The sequence below is a fragment of the Cydia pomonella genome, chromosome 20, assembly GCF_033807575.1.
Source record: "Cydia pomonella isolate Wapato2018A chromosome 20, ilCydPomo1, whole genome shotgun sequence".
In the NCBI taxonomy this organism is placed as follows: domain Eukaryota; kingdom Metazoa; phylum Arthropoda; class Insecta; order Lepidoptera; family Tortricidae; genus Cydia; species Cydia pomonella.
Window position 1 is genome coordinate 15,021,236 of NC_084722.1, and position 19,621 is coordinate 15,040,856.

Below are 19,621 nucleotides of genomic sequence, written 5' to 3' on the forward strand. Positions count from 1 at the left end.
TTAGTCTTATGTTTGGGAAAATGCGTGTTTTCGAGTTTTCATGCGTTTTTCTATCGACGCAGAATATGGTCGCTAATTTCGTGTTGCCGGCCACTGTCCGTCTGGTCCAGCGGGTTAAGACGCGGACTGCTAAACGAGTGTTACGGGTTCGAATCTCGCCCGGTGACTTACTTTTGTTTTTTTTATATGTTCAAGTTTATATATAATTTTTTTAATTTTTATTGTTTTAGACAAGTTTAATTTAGTAAAAAATGTAGTTAAGATTATCACCTATACACCACCATATTACAATAAATAGTTATAACCGAGCAAAGCTCGGTCGCCCAGGTACTGTGTGTATAAATAAATGCAAGCGAATAAATGGTTTATCTATCTATCTATAAGTAGGTATGTTTTATTTTTACTAGCAGTACAGTAACTGGCACCAGCGCACTCGCCGTGCAAACCGCCCGCTTCTCCCAGTTAATGATGTCCTATTGACGGTCAGACATTGAAAGAAACGTCGGTCAGTGTGGACCGAGCCTAATGGCAGCCATTCATGTGATACTGCCATTGGACTTTGATGTCGCGATACTGAAGTTTCCGATTTGTGGTGAGACAAAGTTTTAAGAGTGAAAAGATAGCGAAAGGGTTCGCTGGTCGGAATGATAATAATAATAATAAATATTATATGACATTATAACACAAATTGACTAAGTCCCACAGTAAGCTCAATAAGGCTTGTGTTGAGGGTACTTAGACAATGATATATATAATATATAAATATTTATAAATACTTAAATACATAGAAAACACCCATGACTCAGGAACAAATATCCATGCTCATCACACAAATAAATGCCCTTACCAGGATTTGAACCCGGGACCATCAGCTTCGTAGGCAGGGTCACTACCCACTAGGCCAAACCGGTCGTCAATGATAGTTGCGATTTTGACTGATTAAAGTGTGATATAATAGAATAGAAGAAGTCATTTTATTTAGGGTGTCGTTGTACAGTCAGCATCAAAAGTAGCGGATGAAACAACGCGCCAAAAGTATCTGATATTGCGGATAACTTTTCCAAATATAGATAAATTACTAAAATTCGCGTTCAAAAGTATATATTTTACTGTCTTAGTTGTTCTATATTAAAGACACCACTTTTTGTTAAGCCGTTACAGAATGGTAGATACTTATGAAGCGTTATTTGATCAGCTACTTTTGATGCTGACTGTACCTACTTGAATATTCCCAGTACCGAATTTGTATAGCAAAAACTAGGAAATCCCGGTTTTTGGACTGATTTTGTACAGTAATGGAAGTACATCCTAAATCTATCCCACTGCACTAATAAAAAGTAAAATTAGCTCAGATTTTTTTTTTATATCAAAGACTTATACACATGAAGAACGTTATTTTGTATTTAGAAACTCTAGGTCCATGTGGTCCCAGCGCGCACAAGTTTTTCGCGTCTGGTTGACGTAACTGGTGACCGAAGAGCTGGCGGCTTCCTCGCACAACGTATCAGTACTGCGATACAACGAGGAAATGTCGCCAGCATCCTTGGTACAATGCCTCTAGGGCCTATTTTAGATTTAAGCTAGTAATAATAATCCTCTATGTTTATCCATTATGTATATTTTGTATTTATATATTTTATCTATATGTCGCGGCCAGTCAGTGGCAGCATGGGTCGATTTTTATCACTTGTCCGTCACTTTCGCGCTTACATACTCGTTAGAACGTGACAGGCATGGTGACAAATGATAAAGAACCGACCATCTTAGCCCTACATATCATAGAATTGATTATATAATGATGTGGTTATCATGAAATGATCGGTTGTCGACATCATGATTAAGTCAAATCTTACCTAACCGTATCATGAATTGATCAATTTTAAAATGACATATCATGAAATGATCATATTCTATGATTTGGCCACGACATACCTATAACATTAACTGAGAAAAAAATCTAGGAGTTTAAGCCTACAGTACAGCACAGCTAAATTTTCATGTTAATATACTTAATTTATTAACTAAACATATATTTATACCTAGAAATGTTACGAACATTACTCATTATATTGTAAAGACAATCATATCGTAATAAATTAATGATAAACATTTTTTTTTAAATCACTCTAATTTCTCGCTAACTGTTGACATCAAAACCTATCGGAAGCCAAGAATCGTACCCACTTATTTATTACCTATCTATCTTCACAAACAGGAAAAAGCAATTATCGAGCCCCCGTCGGGGTTCGAACCTGCTACCGCTAATGGGCAGACTCTGATTTAGGAGTGCTTCGATACCCAGTTAAGGGAACTTGATAAGATAGATATGTATAGGATAAAGTTATGCTAAAGAGCATAACTTTATATCTTATTAAGCAAAGGCTGTCTTAGATGTTTATCGGTAGGTATTCAACCAGGTACATTGGACGTATCAAATGTTTTTATTAAACATTTCTGATATATGTTTTAAGCTAGTATAGGAATAAGAATTCAGTAATTGTTGACCGTAAATTTGGACGCTGGTTGTGTGGGTAAATTATAAACTGAAATAATTCTAGCGAGGGCCGATTGACTCACACCAATGACTCTATAAACGAAAAAAAAAATATAGGTACTAAAGAAAGAAAGTAAGTGAGTAGTAACTGAAGATGCTGGTTGGATTCCATCGTCGGCCACCGGAGGGTTTTTTAAATGTTTCTTTAGTACCTCATCTATCTTAGTTGGTAGGTAATATAAATACATTTGTCCTGAGACTATCATGTATTTCTGTTGTACTTATACCCAAGAGTTTCTGTCAATTAGACGATGAATTTTTAATTTAGTTATACATTTTCTGGATCTAGATCTGATTAGTACTATCTCTCTGTCCACACTGTGGTAAGGAGGAAACTAGCTTTCACTTACTAGCAGAATGTATTATGTACGCGGCATTGCGATATAATACATTCGGTAGAGACTTACTAAAACAAAACGAACTAAAGGACGTCGAACTTATAGATGTCCTTCTGTTGTGCAGGAAAACTAAAAGATTTGAGGAGAATAAAAAGTGGCTGTGACATAATCGGACAGACAGACGGACGTGACGAATCTATAAGGGTTCCGTTTTTCGCCATTTGGCTACGGAACCCTAAAAAGTTTCTGGCCGGGCGTCCCTGCACTACATCTACATCGCATCTCATATTTATTTACTATATAAGTAGTTGTTTGATTTGGGTGAACGAGTAGTTTTCATTGGTCTCTTTAACCATATAAAAATACCTACCTCCATTCCAACACCGAAGCATGTTATCGTTTACAGTAACTTTAATAGTCCCGGCTGCGGGGACAGGGGTAGAGGGCAAGGGGACCGATGTAACTTACAAGTACTTTGTGTAGTGTAGGCCATTGTTCACAGCAAGGCACTATAACTCTGTATTTTTAGGTACTTAAATAATAGTAAAGAAACAATTTGTACATTTTCGGGTAGTTATAACGTTTATTGGTTTACCAACCAAATACAAAACCTGGACCTGTCACTGAACGACCTGACTTTAACCTACATTATTTGATCATGTATTGTTTTTATCGACCTTCAACTTAAGCTCAGGCTTAAGGAGGCATTTGAGGGTGGATTTTGTTTACTTTTATTCTAATAGATACCTAAGGATATAACCTTACCTTAAATTATCCTTCTTTCTTCAATTATCTTTTGTGTCCTAAGATTCGTGCGTGAGTCCCACATTGAGTACGTGTGGCGAGTGCGGGCCGTAAAGGGCACGATGTCTTTACGATAGGCCGCTGATCAACTGGACGCCGCAGGGACGGACTTGGAAGTGTTCTGTTTGAAATAATTACATGTCGGGAATTGTGGGCGTATCAGTTGGTATCATATCGCAACTTCGAAATATGTTTGCCCGATGATTCATTTTCAAAATTTTCGTTTAAGGAACGCCGTTAGTTTTTCCAAACTTTTGAAAAAGGCATTCTATAGAAGGAATTGGGTTAAGGTTTACGGTAAGTTAGATTGGTGTCCTTTATAAAACTTGAACGGTTTAAATAAAACGCGTTCGGTCAAATGAAAATATCGCATATAAGACATCGGACAAATAATGATTTGTAGTTGCAATAGGTAGCCCCAACTCAGTCTTTACTGGACAAGACTGATTACGTATTATAGCACTCATTATATTCCTCAGGCTAAGCAAACCAGTTGGTTAGATACAGTTAACCGCCACCGATGTCACGTTGATTGACGGCATAGCTTCAATTGCTCTTGATGTCATCTTTCTTTATGGCTTGACAGCGCACTCTATGATACTTTGGCGGAACTGTTTAACAAAGAATGTTAATTAGCAAATTAAGGATACACTGGCTTCCATTTGTTATCCGTTTGGTTAAGAGGGAAGAATAGCTTTGAGATCCTAACGAAATAACGGTACTTTTTCCATGAAATTCAATTTCGGAAGAAGACGATTTCCACTGTCTAAATCTTAACATATTACTTTGATTTTGATATCAATCGCTTCAGCATAATATATTCTAGTTTTATAGGTTTCGCTTGAATTTTTTTTGTATTGCAAATTTTGAAAAGAAGGAAAACGTATAAATCTAGTTTTTCATTGTGTCAATAACATACTAGAAAAACATGGAGAATGGAAAATATTTAGAAGTGGAAAATCGTTTTCTCTTTTTGTATGGACGAGCACATGGTATGTACGAGTATCTTAAGTTTTATTAACTTTGTATAGTTTTATTAACTTTTTATAGTTTAACCAGCCTTGAATTTTACATTTTTGACAGCGGCATACGAGAAATTAACTTGTTAGTTGTACCTTAGTCCAGCCCTGGCAACCCAATGGTCCAGTGATGGCGAATTTAATTGCGATACGCAAGTGGGCATTCTACGAAACGGCGGGAGTATGGCCGCCCTTACACCGCCTGTAATGTGCCCATTCATTGTTGAACCGTCTTGGGTGGTCTTTGATTTACGCAAATGTACTATTGTGTTACCTAAGATCTTTGAGTGTTCGACGACTTGCAAAATCAGTTTAAAACAATTTATTTAATCCCATAATCGTTAGTTTCATTTTTTTAATTTGGTCCGTGACACATTTAATCAAAGTTGAAATTACGTTTTGATATTTTATCAGGGCCTCTGGGATTTAGAAGGTTAGGTAATAGAGTAGTTGTTGATAAAATTTATGTTTAAATACTCGAGCATTGTATACTGAGGCAAGTCACTACAGTACGCGGGGCAGTTAATTTGGAGGAGGGTAAAAAAGTAATACAACTCACTGGGTCGACGTGGTGAAAAAAACTCATATCAATTTAAGTTACAATTATTTCACAAATTTTAAATGTTTTGGTAATTAGGTGACATACAATTCTACTTTGAATCAAATTTTATCGGAAAAATTGACAAATTTTGATGTATATAATGATCAAGTGCTCGTTAGCGCCGCATGAATACGTGTACCTATACTGGAGTATATACTCTTATTTCATAAACTAGGATAAATTTTAGAATTCCATTAATGCAGACATAATGTAAGAGATTTCGCCAGAACAGATCCAACATGTTATGGAATTACTTTAATAAATAAGGAAGGTACGGTCCGTTGTACCTTTGAACCCCTCTCCTGCAACATCTTGATTTCGCACTTGCCTCAGTGTACTTCCGAGGTATCAAAATATACCCATCACGAAGAAATTTCACATGTACTTAATACCTAAGTTTATTTATTTGTAAATATTAAGTAAGTTTATTTAATAGCAGCGCTGGTGGCCTAGCGGTAAGAGCGTGCGACTTGCAATCCGGAGGTCGCGGGTTCAAACCCCGGCTCGTACCAATGAGTTTTTCGGAACTTATGTACGAAATATCATTTGATATTTACCAGTCGCTTTTCGGTGAAGGAAAACATCGTGAGGAAACCGGACTAATCCCAACAAGGCCTAGTTTATCCTCTGGGTTGGAAGGTCTGATGGCAGTCGCTTTCGTAAAAACTAGTGCCTACGCCAAATCTTGGGATTAGTTGTCAAGCGGACCCCAGGCTCCCATGAGCCGTGGCAAATGCCGGGACAACGCGAGGAAGAAGAAGAAGATTTATTTGTAAATATTAATGACAACTCTGAATCATTTTCGAAGTCATTAAAATTGTTTGTAAAGTCCTCTAATAGAATCACAGTTAATCTATTCCCTCGCCATCAATAACAAACCGACCCTCCATTAAATCGAAATCACCAACTTAACTAATAAAATATCGACCCAAATTCACTAATAATAGCCTATAACAATAATTAGTTTGGCTATTACAACCCTAAGGGTCAAGACCGATTGTCCAAGGGGTTGATTAAGATGACCTCCCTAATGACCCGCCCAAAGGGTTGAACTTTAATGCGGGTACCTGGTTAGGAATTAACACAAGTTAGCTATTTGTTTTGTTTTAAAAAGTGTTAATTGCTCAAAGACAGGTTTTTGTTAATATTGGGGAGGGTTTAAATGGGATTGGGTAAATAACACTGCAGATGTAGGTTGCTAGTTAATTAAATAGCATTTTAAGTGTAAAAAGCAGGTATTTAGGGTTCTCAAAGGTTGGCAACGCATAAGTGGTTCCTCTGATGTTGCATATGTCCATGGGCGGAGATAACTGTTTACTCGTATTACATTTAAAAAAGTTCTACGTATGGTTACATTTTTTTATATTACTACGTGAATTCAAATCAAGTTACACGGAAGTATGTGGTACATATTTTTTATTTCTTATCACGTACTATTCTGAACTAATTACCCTGTAATTTATATTTAGTTATATAACTTTTCGCAAGAATCAACATCATGAGAAGAAATAAAAAAAACATTGTTTTTTTTTTTTTATACTACATCGGTGGCAAACAAGCATACGGCCTGCCGGATGGTAAGCAGTCTCCGTAGCCTATGTACACCTGCAACTCCAGAGGCGTTACATGCGCGTTGCCGACCCTAACCCCACCCCCCTCGTTGAGCTCTGGCAACCTTACTCACCGGCAGGAACACAACACTATGAGTAGGGTCAAGTGTTATTTGGCTGCGGTTTTCTGTAAGGTGGAGGTACTTCCCCAGTTGGGCTCTGCTCTAGATCTGGAATGACATCCGCTGTGCTGTGCCCTACCACACAAGGCGAGATGACATTCACATTGCCCATACCTCTCTTTTGGACGTAGTTTAAGGACATACCCGGGTCCGAAAATGATATATTGATTATATCTTCTCTGTCTGTTCTTATGTAGATTGTTCTTATGTGTATATATACAATTATTTTCACTAGTTCTTAATATATAATAAAAGGTGTTCTGCCTTTTCGCCAAAGTTTTATTGACCGAATTTCACTTGCCAACCAAAAGCTTTTCGCAAATGATTTACTTTGGCAACCAACATGATGACAACATTTTACCTACTTGGTAGGGTTATTGTTAAGTAGATTATTATTATGACGTACAACATTTGGAATACATTTTTTTCGCCAAATTTCGATAGAGACAAGATAGGTGCGACGACCGGGTAAGGAAAACCTTAGCGCACAAGCCCACATCACAACTGGGCTCACTGCGGAAACCCGACGGCACATACACATCCTCCCCTGCAGAGACCCAGCGCCTCCTCCTGGAAACCCATTTTCCAGGATGCGTAAGTCTCGCCGATGAAGGCCAGCAGGACGAGGAATACAGCACAACAGACAACAACTGGCAAATGGCGCACAGGATCGTCACCGCCGAGAAACTCAGGTGGGCCATAGACAGCTTCCATCCCTACAAGGCGGCTGGTCCGGATGGGATCTTCCCTGCTCTCCTACAGTGGGGTCTAGGACTCATCCAGGAAATCCTGACCGACATCATGGCAGCCTGCCTAGCCTGGGGGTACGTGCCCAGGAGATGGAAGGAAGTGAACGTGATTTTCATACCAAAACCAGGTAAGAATGACTACACAGCTGCCAAATCCTTCAGGCCCATCAGTCTCACATCATTCCTACTGAAAACACTGGAAAAACTGTGTGACAGAGATCTGAGGGATCGAACGCTGAAGAACATACCGATGCACAACAACCAGCACGCGTACAGCTCAGGTAAATCCACAGAGTCGGCTCTACACATGGTTGTAAGCCGCATTGAGAGAGCCATCCATGACAAGGAACTGTGCCTCGGCACTTTCATTGACATCGAGGGCGCTTTTGACAAGACCCACTTTACCAGTATAGGGAACGCCTTGGATAGCCACGGTGCGGAACCCGGACTAACAAAGTGGATCATGAACATGCTAAACAAAAGGACTATAAGGTATGCAGGTCAACCGCAGGCCGTAGCGGCGGTGCGAGGATGCCCCCAAGGGGGAGTCCTGTCACCTCTGTTGTGGAACCTAGTCGTTAACAACCTTATAACTAAACTGAACGAGGAACACTTCTACACAATAGGCTACGCCGACGATCTGGCAATTTTAATATCAGGTAAATTCGCCAGTACAGTATGCGACCTCACCCAGTTAGCTCTCCGGATCGTAGAACGCTGGTGTAGAGAATTTGACCTATCAGTAAACCCCACCAAAACAGAAATGGTAATGTTCACCAATAAAAGGGCGCTTGGCAACTTTACCAGACCAACACTTTTCCAAACTGAGCTACAGCTGTCCGATGAAGTTAAGTACTTAGGACTAACTCTCGACAATAAACTCAATTGGAACAACCACATCAACAAACGGATAGACAAGGCGGGAATTGTCTTCTGGCAGTGCAGAAGGATGATTGGTAAGAGGTGGGGACTCAACCCGAAAATTACCCTCTGGCTCTATAAGACAATAATCCGCCCCTTACTCTGTTACGGTGCTCTGGTTTGGTGGCCAAGAACAAACCTAGGCAACGTACGAGACAAACTACAAAGACTTCAAAGGCTCGCATGCGCGGCCACCACTGGCTGCACGAGGTCTACCCCGACTGCAGCCATGGAGGTCATGCTAAACCTTCCACCGCTGCACCTACACATACAACAAGAGGCCAGTCTCTCAGCGGTAAGGTTGCGAACCCTCAAGATATGGTCTAACATCACAGGAGCTCTTCACACAAAATGCCTGGAAAAGGTGTATGACGAATTTCCAGTGCTTAGGTCAGGCACGGACCGGATTCACAAACAAGCTATCTTCGATAAAAGGTACAAAATACAGTTATATGAGGACGACAATCAGGAAGGACTCAATCCCCGGGAGCTGAGAATCTTCACTGATGGGTCCAAAACAGACAGCGGATCGGGCTCTGGAACCTTCTCAGAAGACCTGAACATGTCAATCACCACTCCGCTAGGAGCCCATAACTCGGTATTCCAAGCTGAGTGCATGGGCATCATAAACGCGGCGGCTGCCATCACTGCAAGGAAGGTAGTAGGATCCTCCATCCGCATACTCTCCGACAGTAGAGCAGTCTTAATGGCTCTAAATAGCCATATAGTTACATCCAAACTTATACACGAATGCCACGAACGACTAATGGAGGTATGTCATAATAACAAGATCACCCTACAATGGATCAAGGGACACAGTGGATCCCGAGGTAACGATGCTGCGGACGAGCTTGCCAGGCAAGGATCAAATGCGGGGGCGATTGGTCCGGAACCGATTCTTCCGATACCATTTAGCAAGGTACGCTCAATGCTGCTGGCACGTACAGGGAAACTACACACAGAACACTGGCTGAACCAGACTGGATGCAGACAGGCAAAAGAAGCCATGCCTGGCATCAACGGAAAACTCACAAGGGCGCTCCTGCAACTAGGGAAGGTCCGACTGAGTATGGTAACCAGTGTCATAACAGGTCATGGACTATTTAACAAACATCTTTTCACAACAGGTGTCACAGACAGTCCCCTATGCCGAGGTTGCATGGAGACAGAAGAAACAGCCTCTCACGTGGTGCTGGAATGCAGCGGAGTGACTCCATACAGGGCTAAACATCTCGGATCTCCGAGAGACCTCCCCGAGGTCCTACTCAACATCAAAGGTTTGATAGGATTCCTCGAGGAGCTGGGCTGGCAGGACTAGCCCACCCCCAACATATCACGCAAAATAGGCGCAAGTCGTCGAGTTGCGGAAAAATCGCCCGAATACAATACAATACAATACAATAGGTGCGACGACGAGCGAAGCGAGGCGGAGCGTGTTTTGTGAACTGCGACCTAACAGCGCCAGAACCGACTTTTTATGCGTCGAACGATGTTAGATTACAAAAATAAACTTTCTGTGTTTCTTATTAGACATACAAAGTCATTCTGCTACCTAAAATATTTTATAAAGTATATTTTTAAGTTGTTGTCCAAACATACATGCTAACTGTTAGATTGGGAAATAATACGAATTATTGAGTTGCTACTGGATCAATTGGGCAATAAAATTATGCGAAAAATTGGTTGGGAAAAGACATTCCGCCAAATAAATTTCGGTAATGATTTAGAGAACCATAATAAAGATATTACGTGTTTTATTCAAATCACTTGACATATTTTTAGTAAAGTAAAGTAAAGTAAATTTTATTTGTGGAACACAGGTGTCACATTTAAGGTCTTATATATAAAGTAATGTAAGTAAAGAGGAGGTGGCGCTAGTGAGCCAACGTTTACATCGTTTCCGTGCTATTTACGATCGTAAAATTAAATATTGTGCTGTAAACTCAGTGAAATATAAAAAAAGTGGTGAACAAACAATGAAATCATAACATACAGTGTGGATAAAACCTAACAACGTCTAGAAAGTACAAAAAAACAGTGAAATACGGCGGTTGTGTTTTTTTTACTTTTACAGTGCGTTTTACGCATATACACCGAAGAAACAGAGAGCAAGGAGAAAAAGACAAGTACCAGAAAGGCGAAACGTGAATATTAACTTAATCGTAGATTATTTTACATAAAATTTAGTGAAAATATCAAATTATCAAAAAATAATTAAATAATTTTCAAGACTACCCCAAGAAACTAACGCCATCTGTTGAAAATCTTTGGAAGCAAATTGACAACTATCGAACTAATTGATATAAGGTAACGGCTAGTATCATCCACAAACAGCTAGTTCAATAAAAATCCACGAGAGGGCACCTGTAATATCAAAACAAACCTGAGATTATATTTAAAACCATGGAAGACATTATGGATGCACTCCGTAAAATCCAGAGCGAGCTCAACGAACAGAAGATCACTATCAAAGAAAGCGGAGAAAAAGTAACAGCAGCAGTAACACAAAATATTAACGGTATATTAGATGAAAAGTTTAAAATTTTAGATGAAAAATACGAAAACCTAAAAGAAAAACTGGAAAATCAAGAAAAACGGATTTACTACCTGGAAAAACAGGCACGAAAAAATAATATTGTAATTTTTGGTCTCGAAGAAACCGAAACATCATATGAAACGTTGGAAAACATCATAATCAACTTTGTAAGGGAATATTTTTCTTTAGAGCTAGATCACAGAGATATCCAAGAAATCAAGAGAATTGGCAATAAGGGAGAAAGATATCGACCAATAATTGCTACATTTACCACACTTGGAACCAAAATTAAAATATTTAAACAAAGAAAAGAGGCCCTAAAGGATACTACGTACTATATAACGGAAGATTATCCGAAGCAAATACTAGAGAAGAGAAAAGAGCTGCAAGAGCAGGCCAAACTTGAGAGAGAAAAAGGCAATATAGTTAAGATTAAATATGATAAACTTGTCGTACAAGTCAAAAACAAAACTACGAGCAACAATAAGATACAGCTAACATTATCGCCCGAAATACCCATACACGACGGAACAAAAGTTCAGGCCAACAAGAAAAATAAGCACCATACATCAATTAAAAGAACTTCCAGCCTGACTGAAGGAATTGTGAAGCCAAGCATGCTTAACTTTCTAGTAAACAAAAATCAAAACAACATGCCTAGCTCACAGCAAAATACTAACGACAACTTATAGCAACTAACGCCCCCCTCCGACATAGATAACATTAAAAAAATAACAATTAAAACCAAACCACATCTTCCAACCCGGCTGGTCACCGTGGAAGATCAAGACCATAACCCTCTAAAGAAGAGTTCCCAATATATATCAACAATACAAGAAGTAACAGAAACACAAGAAAAAACGAATTCTACGAAAATAACAAAAAATGAGATCTACTTACTAACTTATAACGTCCGAACATTATCTACTCACGAACGTTTAATTGAACTGAGCGAAGCAATTAAATTAATAAAATACGACATAATCGGTTTATCCGAAATTAGACGTATGGGCACCCAAATAGAAGACCATAATAATTTCATATTATGCCACACGGGCCAGACACCCGGTAAATATGGAGTCGGATTCATAATAAACAAATCTCGCAAGGAATGGATTGAAAGCTTCTCTGGTATTAGTGATAGAGTAGCATTATTAAACTTAAACATTCAAGGAAGAGTCATATCTATCATACAGGTGTATGCACCAACTGAAGCAGCTTGCGAGGAGGAGATAAACACCTTCTATACGAATGTTAACAAGGCCATCGACCAAGCATATAAGGACTACTTAATTATGGGTGATCTAAATGCAAAAATAGGACAACCACGAAAAGAAGAACGCTTAATAATGAAACCAAACGGCTACGGCGAAAGAAACCAGCGAGGCCAGATGTTAATTGACTTTGCCCTTGAACATAAACTTGCAATTTTAAATACTTTCTTTCCTAAAAAACCCAACCGAAGATGGACCTGGCGATCACCGAACGGTAAACATAAAAATGAAATAGATTACATACTGTCAAGTCAACCTTACCTTATTAGAAATATAGAAGTTTTGAACCTAAACTTTCCATCGGATCACAGAGCAGTCAGAGCAACCTTAATCTTCTCGAAACAAAAGCTAAAGCGAACAGGTTACCATAATAATAGACATTCAACACTTAAAACTGAACAAGAAATAGCAAATTATAAACAAAATATTTTATCTCACTTACAAGATTTAAGTAATTGTCAAGGGAACACATCAGTACAAAATTATTATAACATTCTTACAAACGCTATATCCCAGAGCTTACAGAATGCTCGAGTATCTAACGAATCTTCAATAAGCACTCATAAAGTTTTAAATGAGCGCACACTAGCACTTATCAAGAGAAGACAAGAACTACATCGAACTAAGACCAAGACTCGGGCCACAAGAAACGAACTATCAGCTCTCTACAAGCTAATAAGCAAATACATAAAAAAAGACTATAAAACTTACAGATCGCAGATGATCGAAAATCACTTAAAACGAGCGGGAAGCACGAAAAAAGCTTTTAAAGAATTAAAAACGTATAAATGCTGGATAGACAGTTTAAACCGAGAAGGTAAAGCCGTAAATAATCGAAAAGAAATAATAGTGGTAGCAACTGATTTTTATAAATCCCTATACAGTGACCAGGTAAAAGAGAGTACTAGCCACATTGATGTAAACTCTACCATACTAAAAAAGAGTGGACATATAACACCAATATGTGAAAACGAAGTCACACAGGCAATAAAAAGGTTAAAAGCAGATAAAAGTCCAGGACCAGATGGCATTACGAATGAAGCCATAAAGATCGCCCACTCATTACTGACTCTACCCTTAACATATTTATTTAATCACATATTAGAAACTGCTGAAATACCATCACAATGGAAAGAGTCGGAAATAATTTTAATTTACAAAAAAGGAGATTCCAAGGATATTACGAACTACAGACCTATAAGTTTACTGTCCTGTATCTACAAACTATTCTCTACCATCATAAACAACAGAATAAGTACTACACTAGAAGCAAAACAACCAATAGAGCAAGCAGGTTTCCGAAAGGGCTTCTCTACAATCGACCACGTACATACGTTGGAACTAATCATGGAAATGTATCAAGAACAACAAAGAGCGCTCTATATCGCTTACGTCGATTATAAAAAGGCCTTCGATACCGTATCACACTCAAGTATATGGACTGCTCTGAAGGCTCAGGAAGTGGAGATAGAGTACATACAAATAATCAAAAATATTTACAATAACAGTACAGCTAGAATAAAACTAGAAAGTACTGGTCCTACATTTTCTATCGAAAGAGGAGTTAAACAAGGAGACCCGTTATCGCCAAAATTATTTATATCTATTCTAGAGTCAATAATTAAAAGACTAGATTGGGAAAAAACAGGGCTCTATATTAACGGCAAACACCTAAGTCACCTTCGCTTCGCAGATGACCTAGTGCTCTTTTCGGAATCCAGCCTACAACTACAAATTATGCTTGATTCACTGAATGCTGCCAGTAAACAAGTAGGACTGGAAATGAATCTCTCCAAAACAATGGTTATGACAAACAGCAAAATAAGAAAAATATCAGTGGACAGTGAAAATTTGAAATATACAGATAAATACATCTATCTCGGAAAACAAATCGGATTCGACAGGAAAAATAACGAATTAGAAGTAGAGCGAAGAGCACAAAATACTTGGAATAAATACTGGTCTTTAAGCGAAATATTTAAAAGCAGCATGCCAATTTATATCAAAACAAAAGTAATGACATCATGCCTCCTGCCATGCTTAACCTACGCATGTCAAACTTGGAAGTATACATCGAAAATTAAAAACAAAATTATTACTTGCCAACGTGGAATAGAACGAAGCATGCTTAACATTAAAAAAATTCAAAAAATTCGTCACACAAAAATTAGAAATATCACCAAAGCCAAGGATGCCTTAACTTACGCTAAAACACAAAAATGGAAGTGGGCAGGGCACGTAGCAAGGCTAAAGGACGAGAGATGGACTAGCAGGGTAACGAAATGGAAGGGCCCACTGGGAAAGCGTCGGAGAGCGAGACCTCATGCCAGATGGGCAGACGACATAATAAAAGTAGCGGGGCCCTGCTGGCCACAAATAGCTCAGGACAGAGAAAAATGGAAATCTTTAGAGGAGGCCTTCACCTTCACCTAAGAGGAGGGGTTCGTGCAACAACCAAAAAAAAAAGAAAACACATAATATATAATTCATATTACTTTTTAAATTAATCTTAGTTTTTTCTCACCTTAAAAATGTAATTGTTCTTTGCATGAAATAAAAGGCTTTTTATTTTATTATATTATTTATTTATTATATAAAGTAATAAATAGAACTCTGTGTTTTGCCTATTCTCTCTAATTAAAACAAATTAAAAAAAAAATACTCGTCAAATTGAAACGCAACACGTACTTAATAAACTAAAAAGACTGTCGGCTAGCGAATACGAATTGCTTCAAAATATGTTTCTACACTGAACAATACAGCCATTCCTATGTTCATATTCAACTTTTTTAAATTCTATAATTCCCAGAAACATATCTCTGCATCTTTTATCATTCGTCGTCAAAGTAAACAGGGACGTAAAGATGGCGCTTAGCGTTCGGCTTCACAATTATTGTCTGAGCAAAGAACGAAAGGGTTAATTAGTGTGGACGAGAATTGAATTAAAACCTGACGTTGAACGTTAGGAGGATGGGCTGTTAGAAACAAGAATAAAATGCAGGTACTCTCCGTATATTAATTAAGCTGGAGGTGCCAGGTTCGAATCCCGGTAAAAGCATTTATTTATGTGTTCATCAAAAATATAGTACATAGTTATGGACGTTTGCTATGTATTTAAGTACTTATATGTAGTATGTGTTGTTGTCTAAGTCAACACATACTACACATACAGGGCATTTATTCGTGTGATGAGCATGGATATTTGTTCCTGAGTCATGGGTGTTTTCTATGTATTTAAGTATTTATAAATATTTATATATTATATATATCGTTGTCTAAGTACCCTCAACACAAGCCTTATTGAGCTTACTGTGGGACTTAGTCAATTTGTGCAAGTTTGTACAGTAATATTGATTTATACAGTAATGACCAATTTAAGCACGAATTCATAAAATTAAAGACAGCCAAACAACATAGGTATAAATGCAAAGAAAAAACAAGAGTACCCATGGTTTTTAATAAATCATCGCTTTTTCGTCAAATTCAATATGGCGCCCAACGTGGGGCTGTGAGTGTGTGGGATGAAAATGCGAAGATTTTTTGACTAGGGCTTCTGTGTTGAACGGCATTAGTCTATTATTATTAGCATCTTGTCATGGACCAGGTTTGACGGTTTATGTTTAATAATTTTGTGTGATACTAAGAAATGGTAGATACTATGATTGATATACATGTAGATACTGTTGTATTTCTAAATAAATTATAACTGACCGGTGCCGAAACACCTCCGCCGCTAGTTAATTTTCTTTAACCTCATGTCTATGAATGTATGATAACTATGATAAGACTCCTCATCGAATTGGTAGTCATCTTCTGCATTTGACACATACATAAGTACCTAACAAACAAAAATAGCATACCTCCAGAACCACAGCGCAGACTTCGTCATCTTACAGAAAGCTTATCCACCTTAGGTTCTTTTAGGTTTCTTTCGTTATTTTTAGGTTAGAATCTTTTGCATTGTTTCAGGACGATTTTATCTGCTCCATACGTGCTATTTGCACTCACAGTTTTTGACCACCATTCACAGAAAGATTAATCTTGACCTTTCTCTTGAATGCGTAAGCGTTTTGCTTAAGTTAGTAAACTATTTTTTTTAATACTTTCATTTGGTAAAAATGACTAAAAGTAATGTCCACAACACCTAACGCTATCACCAATAAATAACACAATAAGGCAGAGACGGATCGTACACCAAAAAAATGCAAAAGGACCCGACAATCTTCTATCTTGCAATTATTTTTATCCCTTAAGAGAAAGGAATAGATAAAGTAGGGAATAATTAGTTTGTCCGATTCAGGGGTCTATTGTTTGACTTGTTTTGCTTTAAGGACGTGTTTGATGTCTTTGTTTTCGATATTTCTGCAGTTTGCATTTCAGTACTTACTAGCCTTCCATTTTTTTATATCAGATTTTATCTCAGTTTATCCTCGTGGCTATCAGTGCAGTTTAAAGCTATACAAATTAGGCAAGGAAATGATAATCATATTTATATATGCCAATATCGCCAATACCGGTAAAATATCCACGTTGTACACAGTGAGGAACTAGTGTGTCACAACGAGATAATATTCGAATGAATTAGGACGTAAGATATAAAACATATTAGTCATGCAGAGTGTATTATAGTCAGCATGTGCGTGATATGATATAACTCGTCACATGGTGTCAAAAATTGGCATAAGCTATATCATGCCATGGCATTCCCGATAAACTTAACCATAATACATCTGCCAAAGCATCAAGCCTATTTCCCAAGCCCAGATATCGAAAAAGCACCGCCCACAGCGCATCACTCATGGTTATAGGTTATTGATCGGTTTCCAATCAGCCAATGGCGGCGCCGCGGCCCGCCCGTTCACGTAGGCGTGGACATCGGAAAAAGATATCGGGAACGTTTTTATTGGGAGGAAGCTTCAGGATCAAATGACGTAGAAGATTCTAGACTACACATTTACTTAGTCACAACGTTCAAATCGTCGTGACTACCTGGTCCCAACTTTCAATTGTGTCAATAAACATTTATTTCTTGGTACATTGCCAAATTCTTAGAAATATTGTTAAATATTTTAGCCCAATCACGTAGGTGTGGAAAAAGATAAAGACACCAAAAAAAGATATCGGGAACGGGAAGATGTTTGCTTATAGGTTTTTTATGGTTTAATGTCAAGATGTGTCACATTTTGTTTAAAAACAAAAGAAGGTTGCCTTACAGGCCTAGGTGTGTAAGGCTGTATGAAATGCCTTTACATGTCATCTTCACTCATGGCACCGGATATGTAGTATTTCCGGACCTAATTTGAATTAAGTCATGTCAACATTTTGATTGTAAGTTTGAGAAAATAACCTTATTTGTGATTTCTTGGCAGTGTATCTTAAACATACAAATTATTAAATGGGTTTTGCACGTCTACGTAGGCGTACACATCGGAAAAAGATATCAGGAACAGTTTAATTGGGAGGAAGGTTCTGGATGAAATAACGTAGAATGCCGAGAAAAGCGAACAAGTAAGAATATTCAAGTTTTGTAATGTAAAGTAATGTAATGAATTATGTATGTATTTATGTCACTTTATTGCATATAAACAGGTTAACATAAAATAGACAAATTAAAACAAAAAAAATATGTACAAAGGCGGACTTATCCCTAAAATTGAATAATAATACTGTGAGTAAGTATACTGCATTTCAGCTAGTAATCCTTTGGCATAAATAATATCCGACTTATGCCAAACTGAGGACAATGGTGTCCCGAATAATTTCGGGAAGAACATAGAATAGTTTTTATCACGGAAATCATACGTTAAGCGGGGTGGAAGTAAGATACTTGAGATAATTCCGATGCATCGCCTGATAACTGATACAAGCATATATTTAAATTGAATGATTGCTATTATTTTTATATAGGCGTTATAGTTGTATCTCAAATAAGGAAGTTTTGTCTAGGGAATCAATTAAAAGCAGATTGGAAAAATAAGCTACCCGAATTATACTAATTCCACGCAAATGAAGTCACGAGCAAAATGTAATATATATACTATATATAGGTAGATAAAGGATTATATTACTTTGCTATATAGTACTTGGTACTACCGGTCTGCTACGAGCGCCCGTATCTCACTATTAGAATGAAAATGGATGACGTCACAAATTACGTTCAAAGAATGGAAAGCAGCGATCCGAGCAGCTTTATGACGGGATTGCATTAAACGAATTTCGGCGCATCGGACGGTTAAGTCGATGCAGTTTATAATTAATTACTCGAGGAATATTCGTTTTAGTTATTTATTATAAATTAAATTAAATACCTAAAGTACCTAGACGTATTAGATTAGATAACCCGCAAGAGTCTCTATTATTTCACATAAAGGTTTAAGTCGTAATGTATTGTTTGTCCGCATTTTCGTTAGTCATAATTTGGTTTTTCTCCGAAACGCCTACATTTTCAGGATTGGCATAAAACAAACCTAACCTAACCTATCTATAGAATAACCTTACGAAAATCCTGAAAAGTTAACGGTTCCAGAATTATGACTAATGATAATCTGACAATCATGAATCCGTCCGATAGCTATTGGTATCGATATGGCATCACGTCCTTGCGAAGAAAAAAGTGCAGTAAACGTGAGTGATCTCTTCTAGTAAAGAGCCTTGATACAGATGTAAGACCTAATGTAGACAGCTAAGCTATGTAGTAGCAGCCTAGACAATCTTCAACTCTTAATAATGCTTAATTATTCGTTATAGAACTACATATTGTACGGTAAATCATCTTTGAACCTAATCGAAATTCAATTATAACTACTTTAGCGCACGCTTCTCTAATACCGCCAATATATGTATATCGAGTATCGATAACGCAGCTTTCAAATGGGCGTTGATTATCGGAAAGTAATTCAGACAGGGCGTGCCGATACATTCGTATCGATAGATAGCTATTAGTATCGATACGGCACCACGCCCTCGCAAAAAATGTGCAGGCGGCGCAAGCAATTTCTTCCAGTTAATTAACTACACAAAAAGCTCAGCTACTATAATTCTATTACTAAATAATTAAGGCATCTTTTGATTTGGCATTTTTAATGTACAAGTG

The 19,621-nt window shown here is 37.9% G+C and overlaps 1 protein-coding gene across 1 annotated transcript; it reads left to right on the forward strand.

Annotated features, from left to right (window-relative positions):
- The first annotated feature begins 10,607 nt into the window (after positions 1-10,607).
- On the forward strand, positions 10,608-15,066 carry LOC133529028 (uncharacterized). Its single transcript, XM_061866615.1, has one exon. The coding sequence runs from the start codon at positions 11,122-11,124 to the stop codon at positions 11,944-11,946; it is 825 nt and encodes a 274-aa protein (XP_061722599.1). The 5' UTR covers positions 10,608-11,121; the 3' UTR covers positions 11,947-15,066.
- Positions 15,067-19,621: the final 4,555 nt, after the last annotated feature.